This window comes from Panulirus ornatus, chromosome 21 (assembly GCF_036320965.1).
Source record: "Panulirus ornatus isolate Po-2019 chromosome 21, ASM3632096v1, whole genome shotgun sequence".
In the NCBI taxonomy this organism is placed as follows: Eukaryota; Metazoa; Arthropoda; class Malacostraca; order Decapoda; family Palinuridae; genus Panulirus; species Panulirus ornatus.
The window spans coordinates 12,988,148-13,004,834 of record NC_092244.1 but is presented as its reverse complement, the minus strand read 5'-3'; the positions used below and the strand labels follow the sequence as shown (position 1 = coordinate 13,004,834).

Below are 16,687 nucleotides of genomic sequence, written 5' to 3'. Positions count from 1 at the left end.
TAAAGGAATCAATAACACAACCAATAATACTAATAATGAGACAGCCTACATGACAGAAGTGCAATGGTAGTACATAAAATAGCAATGACACTAATACACAATGGAAGATCTAAACTTCTGCTATAACCTGTAGACCTGCAAGTTTGAATGAATGAAATAAAAATCTTTGAAAGAAAGATTAAGAAACATGTAAGGAAACAATCAATAATAAATACATAAATGAGGATCATGAATTTGTAACAAGCAAAAGTATACAAATCCTGTTATTCACACATCACCAAAGCATAAACAAAACATTACAGCAAGGAAAGAGAATGAAAAAAGTTTTTCTGAATTATTCTAAATCATTTGTCAAAATCAGCTACAAGATTTTTTTGGAAAAGAGAACTTGAGAGACACTACAAAGCTTTAAAGAGTTTCAAACAAACAGAAAATATTATTAGCTAAAGGAACTATGTGTAGCAGGAGGAAGATACTTATTCAGAAGGCAGTATTGGCCACTGTACTCTTCATAATAATGATATCTGACACAGGATACAAAAGAAAAGAAAGTTGAGTGGAATGTATTGCAGATGACATGAGATACTGTAAGATTATGAACTTCAAAGACAGAAGATAATGCCAGATCTAAACATAATATATACCACATATGCTGTGTATAGTTTTAATTTTTAACACCAAAAGTTTTAGGTAAAAAAACTGCGTAACAGTTTCATTCAGTTGAAATCTGTGCATGATGGGAAGGGATAGGAGCAACTTTTAGCTTCAGACATGAAATTTTTTTACGAGTTACTGCCAGTAAACAATGGAAATGAAAAATATGTACCATTAGTTACGAAAAGCTATGCACTGCCTTCAGCAGATGAAGCTCACCAACTTATAGTAGGTTAACTTACCTTACAACATGCTTTCAGAAGTCTATGTTGAAGTTCTTCAATAAAGCTAACTTATCATATCATGTACAGTATCATAATAACCAATGATTTACAAAAAATGCAGGTAATAAAAATATTTTCGATATTTGACATTTAATAATACACCTCAACCTTATATTGCTTATGACAATACATGACGCACCACCAGCTGTTGAGTGTTGAAATAGTTGCTAGAGCAGATCTCCAGCATCATCATCGCAAGCTCAAAGAAGCCAAATGCATAGTAAGCTATGGTATGGTAGCACAGGACAATGTAAAACATACAGCATTCATTTTTTAAATGTTTATCTATAGATACATATATTTTTGGTCCTTAAATCCAAAACATCAGTCTCTGTTTATCAAATCTGAAACAAAAGAAAACTACGATACCATATCTATAATATTTTCATTAAAATCAATCAAAATCATTTTTCTTGCCATCATCTTCAGCACCAAACAGCTCCTCCCACTCCTCACATTGAACAGCATTGTCATATGGATCATCACCATCATCAGCCTATATAGGATCATCATCACCTTTAATCACTGTCATTAGCCGCATAATCCCACAACAAGCTATCTTCTGTTCCATCAAGAACATTCGAAATCCTGCATTTCTTAAAAGATTTCACCATAATTTCTGGTCTGATTGTATCTCAGGCCTCTATAATCCATTCCCATAATGCTGCCAGTGATGGAACTTGGATGTTGCCTTCCTTTGTGTATGCCTTATCTACTTCCATCATCCATTTGTTCCACTTCACTCTCATGACATCTTTGAATGGATTGTTAATCCACCAAGGAATCACAGTTATAGAAGTGTTTTCCTTCTTAATTCCAGCAGTAACACTGTCAACAAGATGTGACCAAAACATATCCCACACAAGATGACTTTTTCTCTGAGTAGTCTCCCTCGTCATATGTTCCTCACTTTTTGCTGCCATATTTGTATGCCGCCTTCATCCATCCATCCATTCTCATGCACATGGATGACTATACCTTTTGGAAACCTTTGGTTTGGATTCTTTTTTCTTAAATATTACAATGGGCATCAGCTCTGTGCTGTCCGCCATACATGATAGCACAACTGTTAATCTTGATTTTTCATGTCCAATAGTTTTAACTAAAACTTTTTTCACCAACTTTATTCACTGCTTTACTGACTGGCATATCAAAATTCATAAAATTCAATAACCTTGTCACCAAGTTCTTGTGGAAGACGATGTGATATTTTCTCAGTACAAAATAATTTCTTTTCAGAAATCTTGAGAACCAATCATGGCTCGAATTAAAATCTGTGATGCCTATTTTCCTTGCTAGTTTCAAGGAAAAGATTGAAAGTAATCTGCAGGAAACAACATATCCATTCTGTCAATTTTCACTGACATACTTTAGCACTTCAACATCTAACTGTGGCCACTTGTTACACTTTCATCTGTTAGCATATTTGTTTTACGGCATATGCTTAAGTTGTGCAGCATGCTTTATCAATTCTCTAGAATTATTTTTGGATGCCTTAAATTCCCTTGCTGCTGCACAGTTGTTAGTCTGTTCTGCATATCCAATCACTCAGAGTTTGAACTTTGCAATGAACTTGTTTCTTCTTGAATCCATCCTGAAGAGAATATTGGTTGAACACATTCGGTTTATTTTGGAAGGAGAGTCACAAAAACACCTGTATTGGTATCTGTTTGGTGTCTTATGTATTTTTAAGACTGAATAGTTGTAAATCAAAAGTACGATAACACTGTATTATATTCATACTTGTCATATTTCTGGAAAATAAGAAGCAAGACAATAAAAGTATAAACACAATTTCAATGTACGGTAATCCTAAAGGCTGCTTAGAAAGGACTGATGCAAAGGCAAAGCCTCTGCGACCAGGACTCTACTGTATCAGCTGGACAGTACACGTTTTTCTAACTGTTTTCAGTTAAAAACTGTTACATTACAAGTATATGTTACCTTAACTGTGCCTGAATGAATATATTCTCAAAAATAAACAGTAGTTTTGCTGAAACGTGATGTACTTCAATGTAAAAAGGATAACATACATGACGAAAACAAAAGGCTTTACCTAACATTCTTTACCTAACATGTTCAAGAGATGTTACTCACTCATTCTTTAATAGTTTGTGATAAATCACTGTTATATCACAATGATATTCTATTTATACTGTGCTTGATATAATAAATTCATAGGAGTGTAATATTTTTGCTAAAATGATGTATGTCTTACAGTGGGAAATGGGATACAATCATGAAGAAAACAATCGACTTTTGTTTTCTTTCATTGTTCAAAATTTTTACCATAATTGCTTTTTGAATGATTTTCTGCTAAAAAAAAATGTATTACAATATCATTCTATCCTAACAAACTTAAATAAATACTTAAATGGAAATGTATATATTTTTGCTGAGACTATCTGCATTTCAGTGTAAAGTGTCATAATAATAAATGGTAAACAGTTTGCCTTTGGCACAAGGTTTTTCAAGCTCAGCAATCCTCAGTTTATAAGATGTAGTGTTTTTTAGTGAGGATTTTCTGAAATGAGTTTTATATGCCATAAAATATGGTGCTTTATTACCCTAATTCATTGTTCCATAACCCTTAAAAATTTGGGTTGACCTATACATAAGGTTATCAAAAATGAATGATTTCTTGGCCAAAAATCAAGGGTCGACCTATACAAAAGTATATACGGTCATCAGCAGAGGAGACTCAATTTGCCAATATGATAAGAAACTGTACAGGACAGAGATAAGACATGGGTAAAAAATGAAAAATTCAGAATTTGGAGATTGATAAAATCACATTCTTAAGTCAAGTAAAGAATGGACTGATAACGAAGATTATAACTGAGATAAAAATGCGATGACAAAAATGTTCAATATACATAAAAGCAAACTAGAATACTTCTGTGTTGTAAAGTCACCATCAAAGATTTCTGAAACCCTTTATCATCAAAATCAAGAAATGAATCATTAGAATTAATGTGATGGACTGAAAGAACTCAAGCTTTACAGCCTAAGAGCAAGAGGAAAAAGATACATGATAATCTACTCATAGCAATACAGTGAGAGTATCAAGGACATTGCGCTTGGATTTAAAGCATCTCAAGAAAGAAACAACAGGTTATCTGCATTCAAGAAACAACAGGTGTATTTAAAGAGAAAGCTGGAAAGACTATTTAATCTCCCGCCAGGTGAAATAAGAAACCTGCATGGCGTAAGCACAGAAAAATATTATACAAGCCTATATAAATAAATTCCAAATGAATCAAAGATTGATAATCATGCAGTGCATGGCAGTAAAGAAAAGCAGTATTGTTAATCAAGAAATTTGGTGAGCACCACATGCTAGCCCTGTATAACGACAAAATTTCATCATATGTACTCATAAACAAGAAGGTACTCTCTCTCCTATGTCTTCTAAATAAGAATTCAATGGAAACCTTAAACATGATAATAACAAAGCAAGTGAAAAGTATGCATTAAATAAAATATGACATATTTGTGCTAGCCACAATGGTTACTGTATATTTAAAAAAAATAATTCTATTGACGTAATGGAGGAATACATATCAACTATTTCAGAACTACACAATGACCACTTTCTAAGAAAGTCCTGGCGTTACCTAGGATCTCTTTCTAGAGCCTACTCCAGCCCAAGGATGCATTACTTACAATAAGAGAAAAATATGAATGCCTTTTGAGTGAAAGTTCTCTAAAGAGACTTCTCCTAGAGATTCGGTCTCACCAAAAGTGACTTTTCACTCAGGGTATAACCTCAAGCAGGTGAAGTCTAGTAACATGTGGAACCATACTAACAGAGTCATATGTGAAATTCATAGTGATCCAAGATGTACAAACAATCATTTCACAGAATCACTTTTGGATAATGAATTGTGAATTTTGCATAAATGAGATTTATAGCGATCCAAGTTGTACACACAATCATTTCATGAAATCACTTTTGGATATCAATGAACTGTGAATCTTGCATATCAATATACATATATACATACAGGTAAGAACAATGTTTATTGTAAGTAATCTGGCTAACAGTTTCTACAATGATCAAGTTAAGTGAAATTTGCATCTTACCTGTGCTGCAACTAAGTTCTGAACAGGTGTAGAAACCCTGGATGAATGCGCACTAGCCTCACCATTGACTGAGTCTGGCCCTCCATCACCACCACCTCCACCATCACTGTTCTGACCACATACAGACATGTGCTGGGGCCAATGAGATTGCTAAAAAATAAAAAAAAAAATCATCAAGCTATAATTATTTTCCCATTCTATGAAAGTTAACAACAAGAAGGGTCCAGTAAATTTGTAAATAACTTTTCATGAATATTATTCCTGAATGAGCTGAACTGGCCAAAACTACAGAATTATGTACTCCCTGAAATATCCCTCATTTCATTCCTTCTACTATATTATAAATTCTGAGCCTCCAACATCTTTGTAACTGATTCTTGAGTGCAAGAATATTCATTCCCTTCAAAAGAAAATAGCCAATTTAACTGCATTCTGATCTGAGGGTTATCTTAATATTCAATACCAACATCTACTCCCAGGAACATGATGAAAGCTGATCTACACCTCAAAATGAAGCTGTATTTGTACTTACTAAAGCTTAAGCCACACTTCCTGCTAATTCTAGCAAAAGAAACACTGTTTAGGACTATGGCACATCCTGCAATCACTACATGTGGGTATGCTCCATGAAAACATTTTGCAGCTATCCTAGTCTGTATGCATGCAACAGAAGCATTTGTGCATGTAGAAGAACCCTGCCAAAAATTTGTAGCAAACTTCTTACCAATCCAAGATGTTTTTATGTACATGCTACAGCCGCAGAAAACCTCATTGCAGTTCCAAATACTTGTGTATGTTTGAAAGAGCTATGATAACTGCGTGGTAATTCCAAGCATATGCATGTTTTCTAAAGATGTGGTGTACACAGTTCCAAGCAATAAAAACTGTTTATGTTAAGCCTATAAAGGCAATGGCCCTCAGCATACCCTAGCTATCTATGTGCCTTCTACATCTGTACCACATTTTCTAGCAGTCTTAGCCTTGTGTGTTTGCTAGAGATGTGATACATTTCAAAGTGATCCTAGTTTTGTTTGCCAGCTTGCTATAAATAAGCAATATACTAGAGAATTCTTAGCTATGTCTAAGCATACTCCAGTTGAGTTAGAACTCCTGATAATCCTATCAGTTTAAGTGTCCCTCCCTGAATTGTGCCACACTTCCTGGCAAACCTATCTCTGTGCTCTTTCGTAAGCTAAACAATATATTCAAACATAAGTGTGCGATACTTCTAATCTTACTAGGCTATGTATCTGTTATTATGCTGTGGCACACTCCTAGTCATTCTTCCCAAGCTTGTATGACTGCTTTTTCTCTATTTATATGGCACTTTGGAAATGAGAGTGGTCCTCCATACAAGGAGAGATCAATCCTTTGCATAAACAGAGCAACTGTTTAAAAAAAAAGAAATTTCAATATCTAAACAAGGCACCCAGTTTCTGTAAGGCAGACTTAGCCACTTTCATAAAGTGGGGTTTCCACAAAAAAATGGATGTTACAGTAATACCAAATATGTTCACTGGTTCAAGAGGTGGAATTACAGAACTGTCAAAGAAGAGAAGAAAGTTGGGGGGCATTTTCGTTAGAGAGAAGGACAGAAATTTGGTCTTAGAGAGGCATTAAACTTACCAAAATTTTGTCTTTTTGTCTATCCCACTGATATATCCTGTCAAGTTTGAGTTTACTGAGGAAGTTGTGTCAGGACAAAATGCAGATTGAATGAAAGAAGGAACAGAATTGAAGGATGTGGAGGAATGCAGTGCTGAGTTGTCAGTGTAAAGATGCATCTGTTTACTTGTGGAATAAAGAAAATTGTTGATAAAAAGGAGAAAAAATGGAGGAGATAGGATAGAATCTTGAGGGGCATGGAAACAGATTGGCCAGAAAGGAAGCCAGATATGAGGAAGCAAAGTGAGGGAAGGAAGTGATAATAGGGTAGCTTAAAGATATAACCCCAATGCCACACCATGTTAAAAGCTTTGTTTGTAAAAAGGGCAACTACAAACATTTCCCAAAAATCTTTCAGAGATGATAACCTAACATCAGCAAGTCAGGAAAGAATATCACCAGTGGATCTTGCCTCACGGAAAATCAGGGAGTAGAGGAAGGATTAAAAGACTTTGAAAATGGTAGATGTCAAAGAAACAGGACAATAGGTAGAGGGGTTAGAAGAGTGACCCTTCTTATGGATAGGATGTACCAATGCATACTTCCAAGAAGGAAAAGTTCTGGTTTTTAAACAGAAATAGAACAGACGAGTAGTGCAAGTTTAGAGGCACACTCTTTCAGTACATGGGGATGGACCATAAGCCTTGCTTGTAGCCTGAGAGAGAAGCACTTTTCAGACAGTTTGAAAAAAGATTACGGTAAGGGGCATAAGATTAGTAAGAGGAGCAATAGGTGAAGGAATGTTAGACTCAATGAAGCTAGAATCAGAGGAGAAACAGACACAGAGGAGACTTGCAACATGCTTCTCTCAAATATGCCAAAAATGCTTCCCTTAATACATCCCATTCCTTACCCATTCCCCTAGCTTCATTTACTCTCACCCTTTTCCACTCTACAATCAATCTCTCCAGGTATCTCTTCACACATGTTTCTTTTCAAAGCTCACTGTCTGTCACCAGTCTCTTTCCACTTGCAACATTCCCTCTTTTTCAAAAATCTCTACAGATTTTCGCCCTTGCCTCCAAAAGGTAAAGATAAGACATCTGACTATCTGCACGTCAGCACATTTCCATCCAAAAGTTGCTCTTTTGCACGCCCATCAAAGTATATAATCCAACTGTGCCAGCTGACCATCCTTCCTACTCACATACATATATTTTTGTATGTCCCTTTCTATAAAACAGGTATTCCTAATCATCAATCCTTTTTCTGGACAGAACTCTACAAGCTGTTTACCATTTCCATTTGTGTTACGGCATACTTGGTGCCTCCCAACAGCCACATTACTCAATTTTGCCTTTAAAACATTACTCAATTTTGCCTTTAAACACCCATCTCTACTTCCCAGTCTTGCATCAAAACCGCTGACACCCTTACTCAGCTGTTCCAAAAACACTTGCCTCTCATGATCTTCCTTGTCATGGCAGGGTGGATAAGCAGTAATAATCATCTATTTCTTGTAATCCAATTCAACTTTTACTCATTACAGTCTGGAGCTCAATTCCTTTCACATTTTGGCATGCTTTCACAACTCCAGCTTCAGCAGAAGTGCTAACCTTTCCTTAGCTTTTGCCCTCACACCAATCCTTGACTTTACTTCTATGAAATTTCCAAATCAGTCTTACCCTTAACCCTTCAGCTGTTGCACCCATAGTCAGAACATCCAGATTCCTTTCCTCAAACATACTACCTGCCTCTCCTTTCTTCTCATATGGCTAAGCTACACACACTCAGACACACAAGCCATGTGCCTTTCAAGAGAATGAGCCCCTCCATTTGCTTCCTTCTTCTGTTCCATCTTTCTAAAATTGAAATACATCAAGGGGGGGAGTGTCCCAGCCCTCTGCTCCTGTCCCTCTTAGTCACCTTCTTCAACACACAGGGAATACGGAGGTAGAATTCTCTCTTCCCTACCCCAAGGATAATGGTGATCATGTGTATATATGTATATGTCTGTGTATGTATATGTATGTATGTATGTATACGTTGAAATGTATAGGTATGTATATGTGCGTGTATGGGAATATGGAGGTAGAATTCTTTCTTCCCTAACCCAGGGATAATGGTGATCATATGTATATGTCTGTGTATGTATATGTATGTATACGTTGAAATGTATAGGTATGTATATGTGCGTGTGTGGGAATATGGAGGTAGAATTCTTTCTTCCCTACTCCAGGGATAATGGTGATCATGTGTATATATGTATATGTAAGTACACGTTGAAATGTATAGGTATGTATATGTGTGTGTGTGGGCGTGTATGTATATACATGTGTATGTGGGTGGGTTGGGCCATTCTTTCGTCTGTTTCCTTGTGCTACCTCACTAATGCGGGAGACAGCGACAAAGTATAATAAATAAAAATAAATAATAATAATAATGTGAGAAATACTTAGAAAAACATATGGATTATATGTAGCATTTATGGATCTGGAGAAGGAATATGATAAGAGTTGATAGAGATGCTCTGTGGAAGGTATTAAGAATATATGGTGTGGGAGACAAGTTGTTAGAAGCAGTGAAAAGTTTTTATGTAAGGTATGTGTATGTAGAAGCTGGTGACTGAGTTTGGTAAAGTGTGTGAAAGAAGAAAGCTGAGAGTAAATGTGAATAAAAGCAAGATTATTAGGTACAGTAGCATTGAGGGACAAGTCAATTGGGAGGTAAGTTTGAATGGAGAAAAACTGGAGGAAGTGAAGTGTTTTAGATAGCTGGGAGTGGATTTGGCAGCGGATGGAACCATGGAAGCATTAGTGAATCATAGGGTGGGGAGGGGGGCAAAAGTTCTGGGAGCGCTGAAAAATGTGTGGAAGTTGAGAACATTATCTCGGAAAGCAAAAATGGGTATGTTTGAAGGAATAGTGGTTCCAACAATGTTACATGGTTGCAAGGCATGGGCTAAGGATAGAGTTGTGGGGAGGAGGGTGGATGTGCTGGAAATGAGATGTCTGAGGACAATATGTGGTGTGAGATGGTTTGATTGAGTAAGAAATAATAGGGTAAGAGAAATGTGTGGTAATAAAAAGAGTGTGGTTGAGAGAGCAGAAGAGGGTGTTTTGAAATGGTTTGGTCACATGGAGAGAATGAGTGAGGAAAGATTGCCCAAGAGGATATATGTATCAGAGGTGGAGGGAACGAGAAGTGGGAGACCAAATTGGAGGTGGAAAGATGGAGTGAAAAAGATTTTGAGTGATCAGGGCCTGAACATGCAGGCGGGTGAAAGGCGTGCAAGGAATAGAGTGAATTGGAACGATGTGGTATACCGGGGTAGACGTGCTGTCAATGGATTGAACCAGGGCATGTGAAGCGTCTGGGGTAAACCATGGAAAGTTCTGTGGGGCCTGGATGTGGAAAGTGAGCTGTGGTTTCGGTGCATTATTACATGACAGCTAGAGACTGAGTATGAACGAATGTGGCCTTTGTTGTCTTTTCCTAGCGCTACCCCGCACACATGAGGGGGGAGGGCTTGTTAATTCATGTGTGGTGGAGTGGCGATGGGAATGAACAAAGGCAGACAGTATGAATTATGTACATGAGTATATATATGCATATGTCTGTGTGTGTATATATATATGTATACGTTGAGAAATATAGGTATGTATATGTGCGTGTGTGGACGTGTATGTATATACATGTGTATGTGGGTGGGTTGGGCCATTTCTTTCGTCTGTTTCCTTGCGCTTCCTCGCTAACGCGGGAGACAGTGACAAAGCAAAATAAATGAATAAATAAATAAATAAATAATAATAATAATTACAATAATAATTATACCCAAGACATCACTGGATATGCAGACATACTGTTCTGGGTAAGCCAGTTTTGCATGTTTGTCACTGTTTAAGTAGTGTCAGGATGCTGTAACATGAACACTATTACATATATATTTCATCCACATCCAGGCCCCACATATCTTTCCATGGTTTACACTGGATGCTTCAGGTGCCCTGGTTCAGTCCATTGCCAGCAGGTTGACAGTTGACCCAATCTTACCACATCGTTCCAATTCACTCTATCCCCTGCACACCTCTCATCCTCCTGCATGTTTAGGCCCCAATCACACAAAATCTTCTTCATTCTATCTTTCCCTCTCAAATTTGGTCTCCCTGTTCTCCTTGTTCCCTCCACTTCTGACATATATACTCTTTGTGAACCTTTCCTCTCTTATTCTCTTCATATGTTCAAACAATTTCAGCACACCCTCTTCTCCTCTCTCAACCACATTCAGCACACCCTCTTCTCCTCTCTCAACCACACTCTTTATCACCACACATCTCTCTTACCCTTTCATTACTTATTCAATCAGACCATCTCACACCACACATTGTCCTGAAACCTTTCATTTCCAACACATCCCCCTGGTTTGACTGAGTAAGTAAAGAAAGGGTAGGAGAGATGTGAGGGTATCTAAAGTGTGTGGTTGAAAGAGCAGAAGAGGGTGTGTTGAAGTGGTTTGGGCATGTGAAGAATGAGTGAGGAAATAATGATAAAGAGGATATATGTCAGAGGTGGAGGGAACAAGGAGAAGCAGGAGACCAAATTGGAGGTGGAAGGATAGAGTGAAAAAGATGATGATTGATTGGGGCCTGAACATACAAGGGGGTGAGAGGCGTGCAGGGAATTGAGGTGCTGTCAATGGACTGAACCAGGGCATGTGAATGTCTGGGGTAAACCATGGAAAGGTCTGTGGGGCCTGGATGAGGTTAGGGAGCTGTTTTGCTGCATTACACATGACAGCTAGAGACCTGAGTGTGAACAAATGTGGCCTTTATTGTCTGTCTTCCTGGCACTATCTTCCTGAAGCAGGGGGTAGCGATTGCTGTTTCCTGTGAAGCAGGGAAGGCATAGGTATGGATGAAGGCAAGCAAGTATGAATATGTACATGTGTATTTATGTATATGTCTGTGTATGTACGTGTATGTGTGGGAGTTTATGTAGATATATATAGGCGTATATGATTGGATGGGCCATTCTTTGTCTGTTTCTTGGCGCTACCTCACTGATGTGGGAAACAGCGATTAAGTATAATACATATTCTTTATAATATACATTCTTTATACCTGGGGATGGGCATAGAAGGTAACTAAAAGGCAAGGAAGCAGGGGGTTGGAAATCCTCCCCTCCAGTTTTTATTTTTCCAAAAGAAGGAACAGAGAAGGGGGCTAAGTGAGAATTTTCCCTCAAAGGCTCAGTTCCCTGCTTTTGATGCTACTTCCCTAAAGCAGGAAATGACAAACATGTATGAAAAAAAAATGTTCTTTACTAAATCTGCCAGCTAATATTAACTTGTTCCATACAACTACAACTTCTTGTCCTGTAAAACAAATAATACTATGATCAATAACTATCTCACCTGACAAGGGTAGTCACAGTATGAGGTGTTCCAACAGCAGAAAAATAAAGCTTCCTTGCCACAGTTGGCACACCACTGTTTCTTCTTAGTCTCTTCAACTGCTCTTTGCTTCTCTGCCTCCATCTGTCTCCGCACTTCAGCAAGTCGTTCCACCATCTGCCGTTCCATTTGTCTCCGTGCTTCTAACATTTGTTGTTCCATTTGCCTTTTCACTTCATCCACAGCTCTTTGTTTTTCTGCTTCCAAGTTTGCCCTCATCTCTACTAACATAACATCAGCATTATGTCGTACCTCAGCGAGCTCTTGTTGATGACGCCAATTAGTACGCTCCAGTTCTAACTGTAATGCTGCTACACGAGCTTCAGGGGTACCTGTCATAACAAGACCACCCAGAACATCCTCAAGAGTAGCTCGCATAACCTCTGCTAACTTCTGGGAGTGTTTATGAAGCTGAGCAGCAAGTGGACCAGCTTCTGGTGGTAAATGTCTGGTAGGTGGACCACCTGGCATACGAGATGGCCCCATCATACCTGGTCCTCCCCCACTCATCATCCTCATACCTGGGGTGGTCATGATGGGACCACGAGTACTTCCTACTCCCATGACTTGACTGCCCGGGGGAGGAGGCCCAAAGACACCCCTTGAGTTAATATTACTTCCTGGGGCTGATTGTGGATGCGAGAGAGGTGGTGGTGGAGGAATGTTACTGCCACTGACTGCCTGAGGTGAACTGCTTGATGATGATGATGAGACTCTTGGTGGTGCACCTTGTGCTGTGCTTGAAGGTGAACTCTGGGGTGGATTTTGTGCACTGACTGATGGTGAACTCCTGGGTGCATTCTGTGATGACACTGTTGGAGAACTAAGACTAGAGCTTGGTGATGAGGATGGAGCAACAGTTGTTTTACTTCTATGGCGATCACTTCCTCCTGACATTGGAATGATGGAAATTGATGGACTGAGGCGTGTGGTGTCCACCCCAGACGGCATTTTCACTTTTTCTTTATCCTTTTCTTTTTCTTTATCTCTGTCTCTCTCTTTTTCCACTGCTTTTGTTACACTTACACTACAACCTAAAGACGATATGTGTTGCTCCATCTCTTTGCTTTCTGGCACTTTTGGAACTGGAGAAGGTCTATGTGAACTTGGACTAGTCCTATTTGATTCCTCACTTTCATTCTTTCTGTCTTCATCACCTTCCTCAGATTTCTGATGATCCTTGGCCACTGATATAGTCACCCTGTCATTGCCACTATCATGATCTAAGCTCTTGCCATCTAATCTAGTTATTGCTATTGTCCCCATTGTTTTCATCAACTGAACAGCATCAAAAAGAGAGCTTTTGGTACTGTCCTCCTTATCCCCATCCTGACTATTCTCTTCAATATCTCTATTACTTTTTCTGTCAACTTCTTTACTAAAAACTTTTCTCTCTGTTTTTTCTTCCTCTTCATGTTCTTTTGTACTACTAACTTCCTGTGCTTTACTTTCTTCGTCCATATGTTCGTCTTCCTCATCACTTTCACTTTCCTTCATAATAATTTTTTCTTCATTTCTCTCTCTATCAAACTCATTTTCTCGTAGCTTCTCAATGTCACTTAGAGCACCTGTTCTAATTTTCTCACTATCACTTTCTTCTGCCTCATAAACACCCTCACTAATATATTCTTTCTTTACTCCTGGCTCATTTCCTTCCACATAACTCTCATTTCTGTCTTTATGTTTACTATCATCTTCATAATTTTCATCAATTTTTTCACTTTCACCATCACTTTTGTCTAAATCGATTTTCAATCCACTGCTTCTTTTTCTAATATCACTATCTTCTCTATCAGAATCACTGTCACTTTCCATATTTTTCAGTAATTTAATTTTGTTTGTTTCATCTTCAAATTCATTATCATCAACTTCACTTCTTGTTCTTTTAAACTCATTTTCTGTACCTATATGTTCACCACTTTTTATAGTAATTTTCTTTTCATCATCACCTTTACCTATATCATAATCATTTGTTCTTTGGTTATCTTCTATGGATATACTTGTTTCTTTCTGCCTCTCACTACCACCATTACTTTGCTCACATATTTCACGCATATTAAATATACTACTGGGTAATCTGACGGTATTCATGTCAAATATAATATTTTTAAACTTTTCACTATCTGATTCACTATCTACCTGACTTTCCCTGCTCACTGCTCTATCAGATTCATTTTCATGTGATTTAATGCTCAGTGGGTTTGAAACATCATTTTTCAACCAATTTTTTGTCACTTCTGCAGAATCTGTCTTAACTTGTTCCGAATCTTTCTTTTCACTTGCACTCTCATGTTCATTACTTATATCTTCATCATCATGTGCCTCTTCCCCTTCTGTACTCAACACGAGATTGCCTAGCTCCTCCTCCTCCTCTTCTACCTCATCCTCACCTTTATGTTCCCTATCACCTTCCCTATTACTGCCTTCATCTTCACTTTGTTCTCTGCTCTCTATTTCATCTACAAAACCACTTTTCTCATTACACACTGAAAACTGTTCTCTACTGAGAGGATATTCAACTGCATCATGATGCTGATCATCATCATCACTCTGCTCATTCACTGTTCTAACATCAGATGACTTTCCATTCATGAGGGAGGAGGAGTCATCTTCATCATCAGAATTCTCATCATCCTCATAGTTCTCACCAGGATATTTTCCACAATCCTCCAGTTCTTCTTCTGATTCATGGTCATCAGTTTTATTGCACAGTTCTAAAGTTAGTTTTGCATCTCCCACCTCTTCATCAGAATCTTTGTTTCTCACAACCTTGATTTCTCTATTTATTTCTTTTACACTCTTTGAATCCAGATGGTCTTCCTCTTCTTCAGCCTCCTCCAACTTGGTCACACTATTGTCATCTTCCATCTTATCATCATCTCCAAGGGCAGAAGCTCGGCTAGGAATCTCTGTCTCTGTCTCTGTCCCTTGAGTGGCAGAGGAAGTACCAGACTCCCTTTTACGTCGTCTGACTGATGCTCCACTGTCAGTTGAGGCGACAGAGGAGGTCTCATCATCTGGAAAGGTGATTCATGTTAAACTTTGATTTTACAAGCTTTATCTATACATTTCATGCCTACTTACATATATGAGCACCATGAAATAGGCTCTATTGCCATGGCTACCCCATAGAGGGAGTTCCATTTGGAACAGGCGTCAGAGATGTAGATAGATAGACATCATAAAATACATTCTACTGTATTCAGTGAATGTTAGCATATGCAGAATCTCTCTTAAAGTCTGTGTTCAGTATATTTCACTGTCCTTTGCAGATAACCCTCTTTCTAACACATACATTCCTTTACTATATATTCTACCTTATCCCTTGTCTTTCCACTAAACACAATCTCAGCCAATTAAAAAAACATAAGCGTATTTGCCCTGTATAAAGATATCAATCATTTCAAAGCAGCAGAATCTGGAAACATCATCATCAATCATGCAGAGGAACAAACAGAGCACTTGGAGATAATAGATAAGAATAACCTATTGGTCTGAAATTTGGTTACATGCAGAAGGGATTATGGAGCTATATGTCCAGTGTTTGGTTCAAGTCACACCTCTAACATGGCAGCAGAAGACCAATGATGATACCTGAATGGCCGGATAACCTGGAGAGTGCTCTGGACTGGGATCTTATTCTAAGAGGAGTGGGGCCCTTGTAGTTTGGAAGCATGACCTTTATTTGTTCTGGGTCCAAGGGATTGAACTGAACACGGTGAGGAGCATACTTGAACTTGCCAAATCTCTCCCTTAGTTTGGCTATGTGTTCATTTACCTGCAAACATACAAAAATGAATAAAGATACTACAAACCAGATTATTCAGCACCAGACATTCTCCCTAAAATGGTTGTTTTGACAGACTGTACATAAAGAATTATATATTCTGCAAAATCTTAATTCTCAGGCATTATGCAATCTAATGCTTCTGATCATTAAATACATCTTAAAAATTAATCTATAAGAGACTAGCAGGTAATGATTTGAAAAACAAGTTTTTGCTAAAAACACGAAAGCAAAAGACATCACTGATCATTTAGTAAATGCTTTGGTATGCAAATAACTGGATCATACAATATCCATGACTAAATATGTTATTTTCACTACTAAGAAATTGGTTAACCAACTATAATTAAAAAACTATCTAAAACATACCATTATCTGATATAGATTCAGCATGCCATATTAACTCTAGTGGTTCTATCAAATACTTTCCAAGTAATTCAGTTCTTTAATCATCTTCCATATTCCCATTTTCTTCCTACACAATTTCACACCTAACATTTTCCTAGAAGTACTTTACCTAGGGAGTAATACCAATAAAATAAAAGGCAGACAACATTAATCCCTCAAAGAAAACCTAATGCATACTAACACATGAATCCCCTGTGACAACTGGAAAAGCACTGTTCACTACAAGACACTTCACTGACAAATGCATGATCAATATAACAATCTAGCAGTTAAAAGCAGGGATGGTAAGGCTTGGAAGAAAAAAAAAATCCATGGTCACATAACTGTATAAGCTGTGGGCAAGATCAATCAAATGAAATATCAACTCATCCACCAGCATTTCTGGATTACACTGATTTTTTTTTTTTTTTT

General features: G+C 37.8%; 1 protein-coding gene across 9 annotated transcripts in view; it reads right to left on the bottom strand.

The window, feature by feature from the left end:
- Nucleotides 1–16,687, bottom strand: part of Zmynd8 (Zinc finger MYND-type containing 8) — a 427,013-nt gene that overhangs the window by 62,591 nt on the left and 347,735 nt on the right. For all 9 annotated transcript variants that reach the window (XM_071675758.1, XM_071675755.1, XM_071675759.1 and 6 more), the window contains 3 exons: nt 15,676–15,859; nt 12,043–15,098; nt 5,025–5,174 (listed from right to left, as the gene is read on the bottom strand). In XM_071675758.1, coding sequence (XP_071531859.1) covers nt 5,025–5,174; nt 12,043–15,098; nt 15,676–15,859 — 3,390 coding nt within the window. The remainder of the gene's footprint in view (nt 1–5,024; nt 5,175–12,042; nt 15,099–15,675; nt 15,860–16,687) is intronic.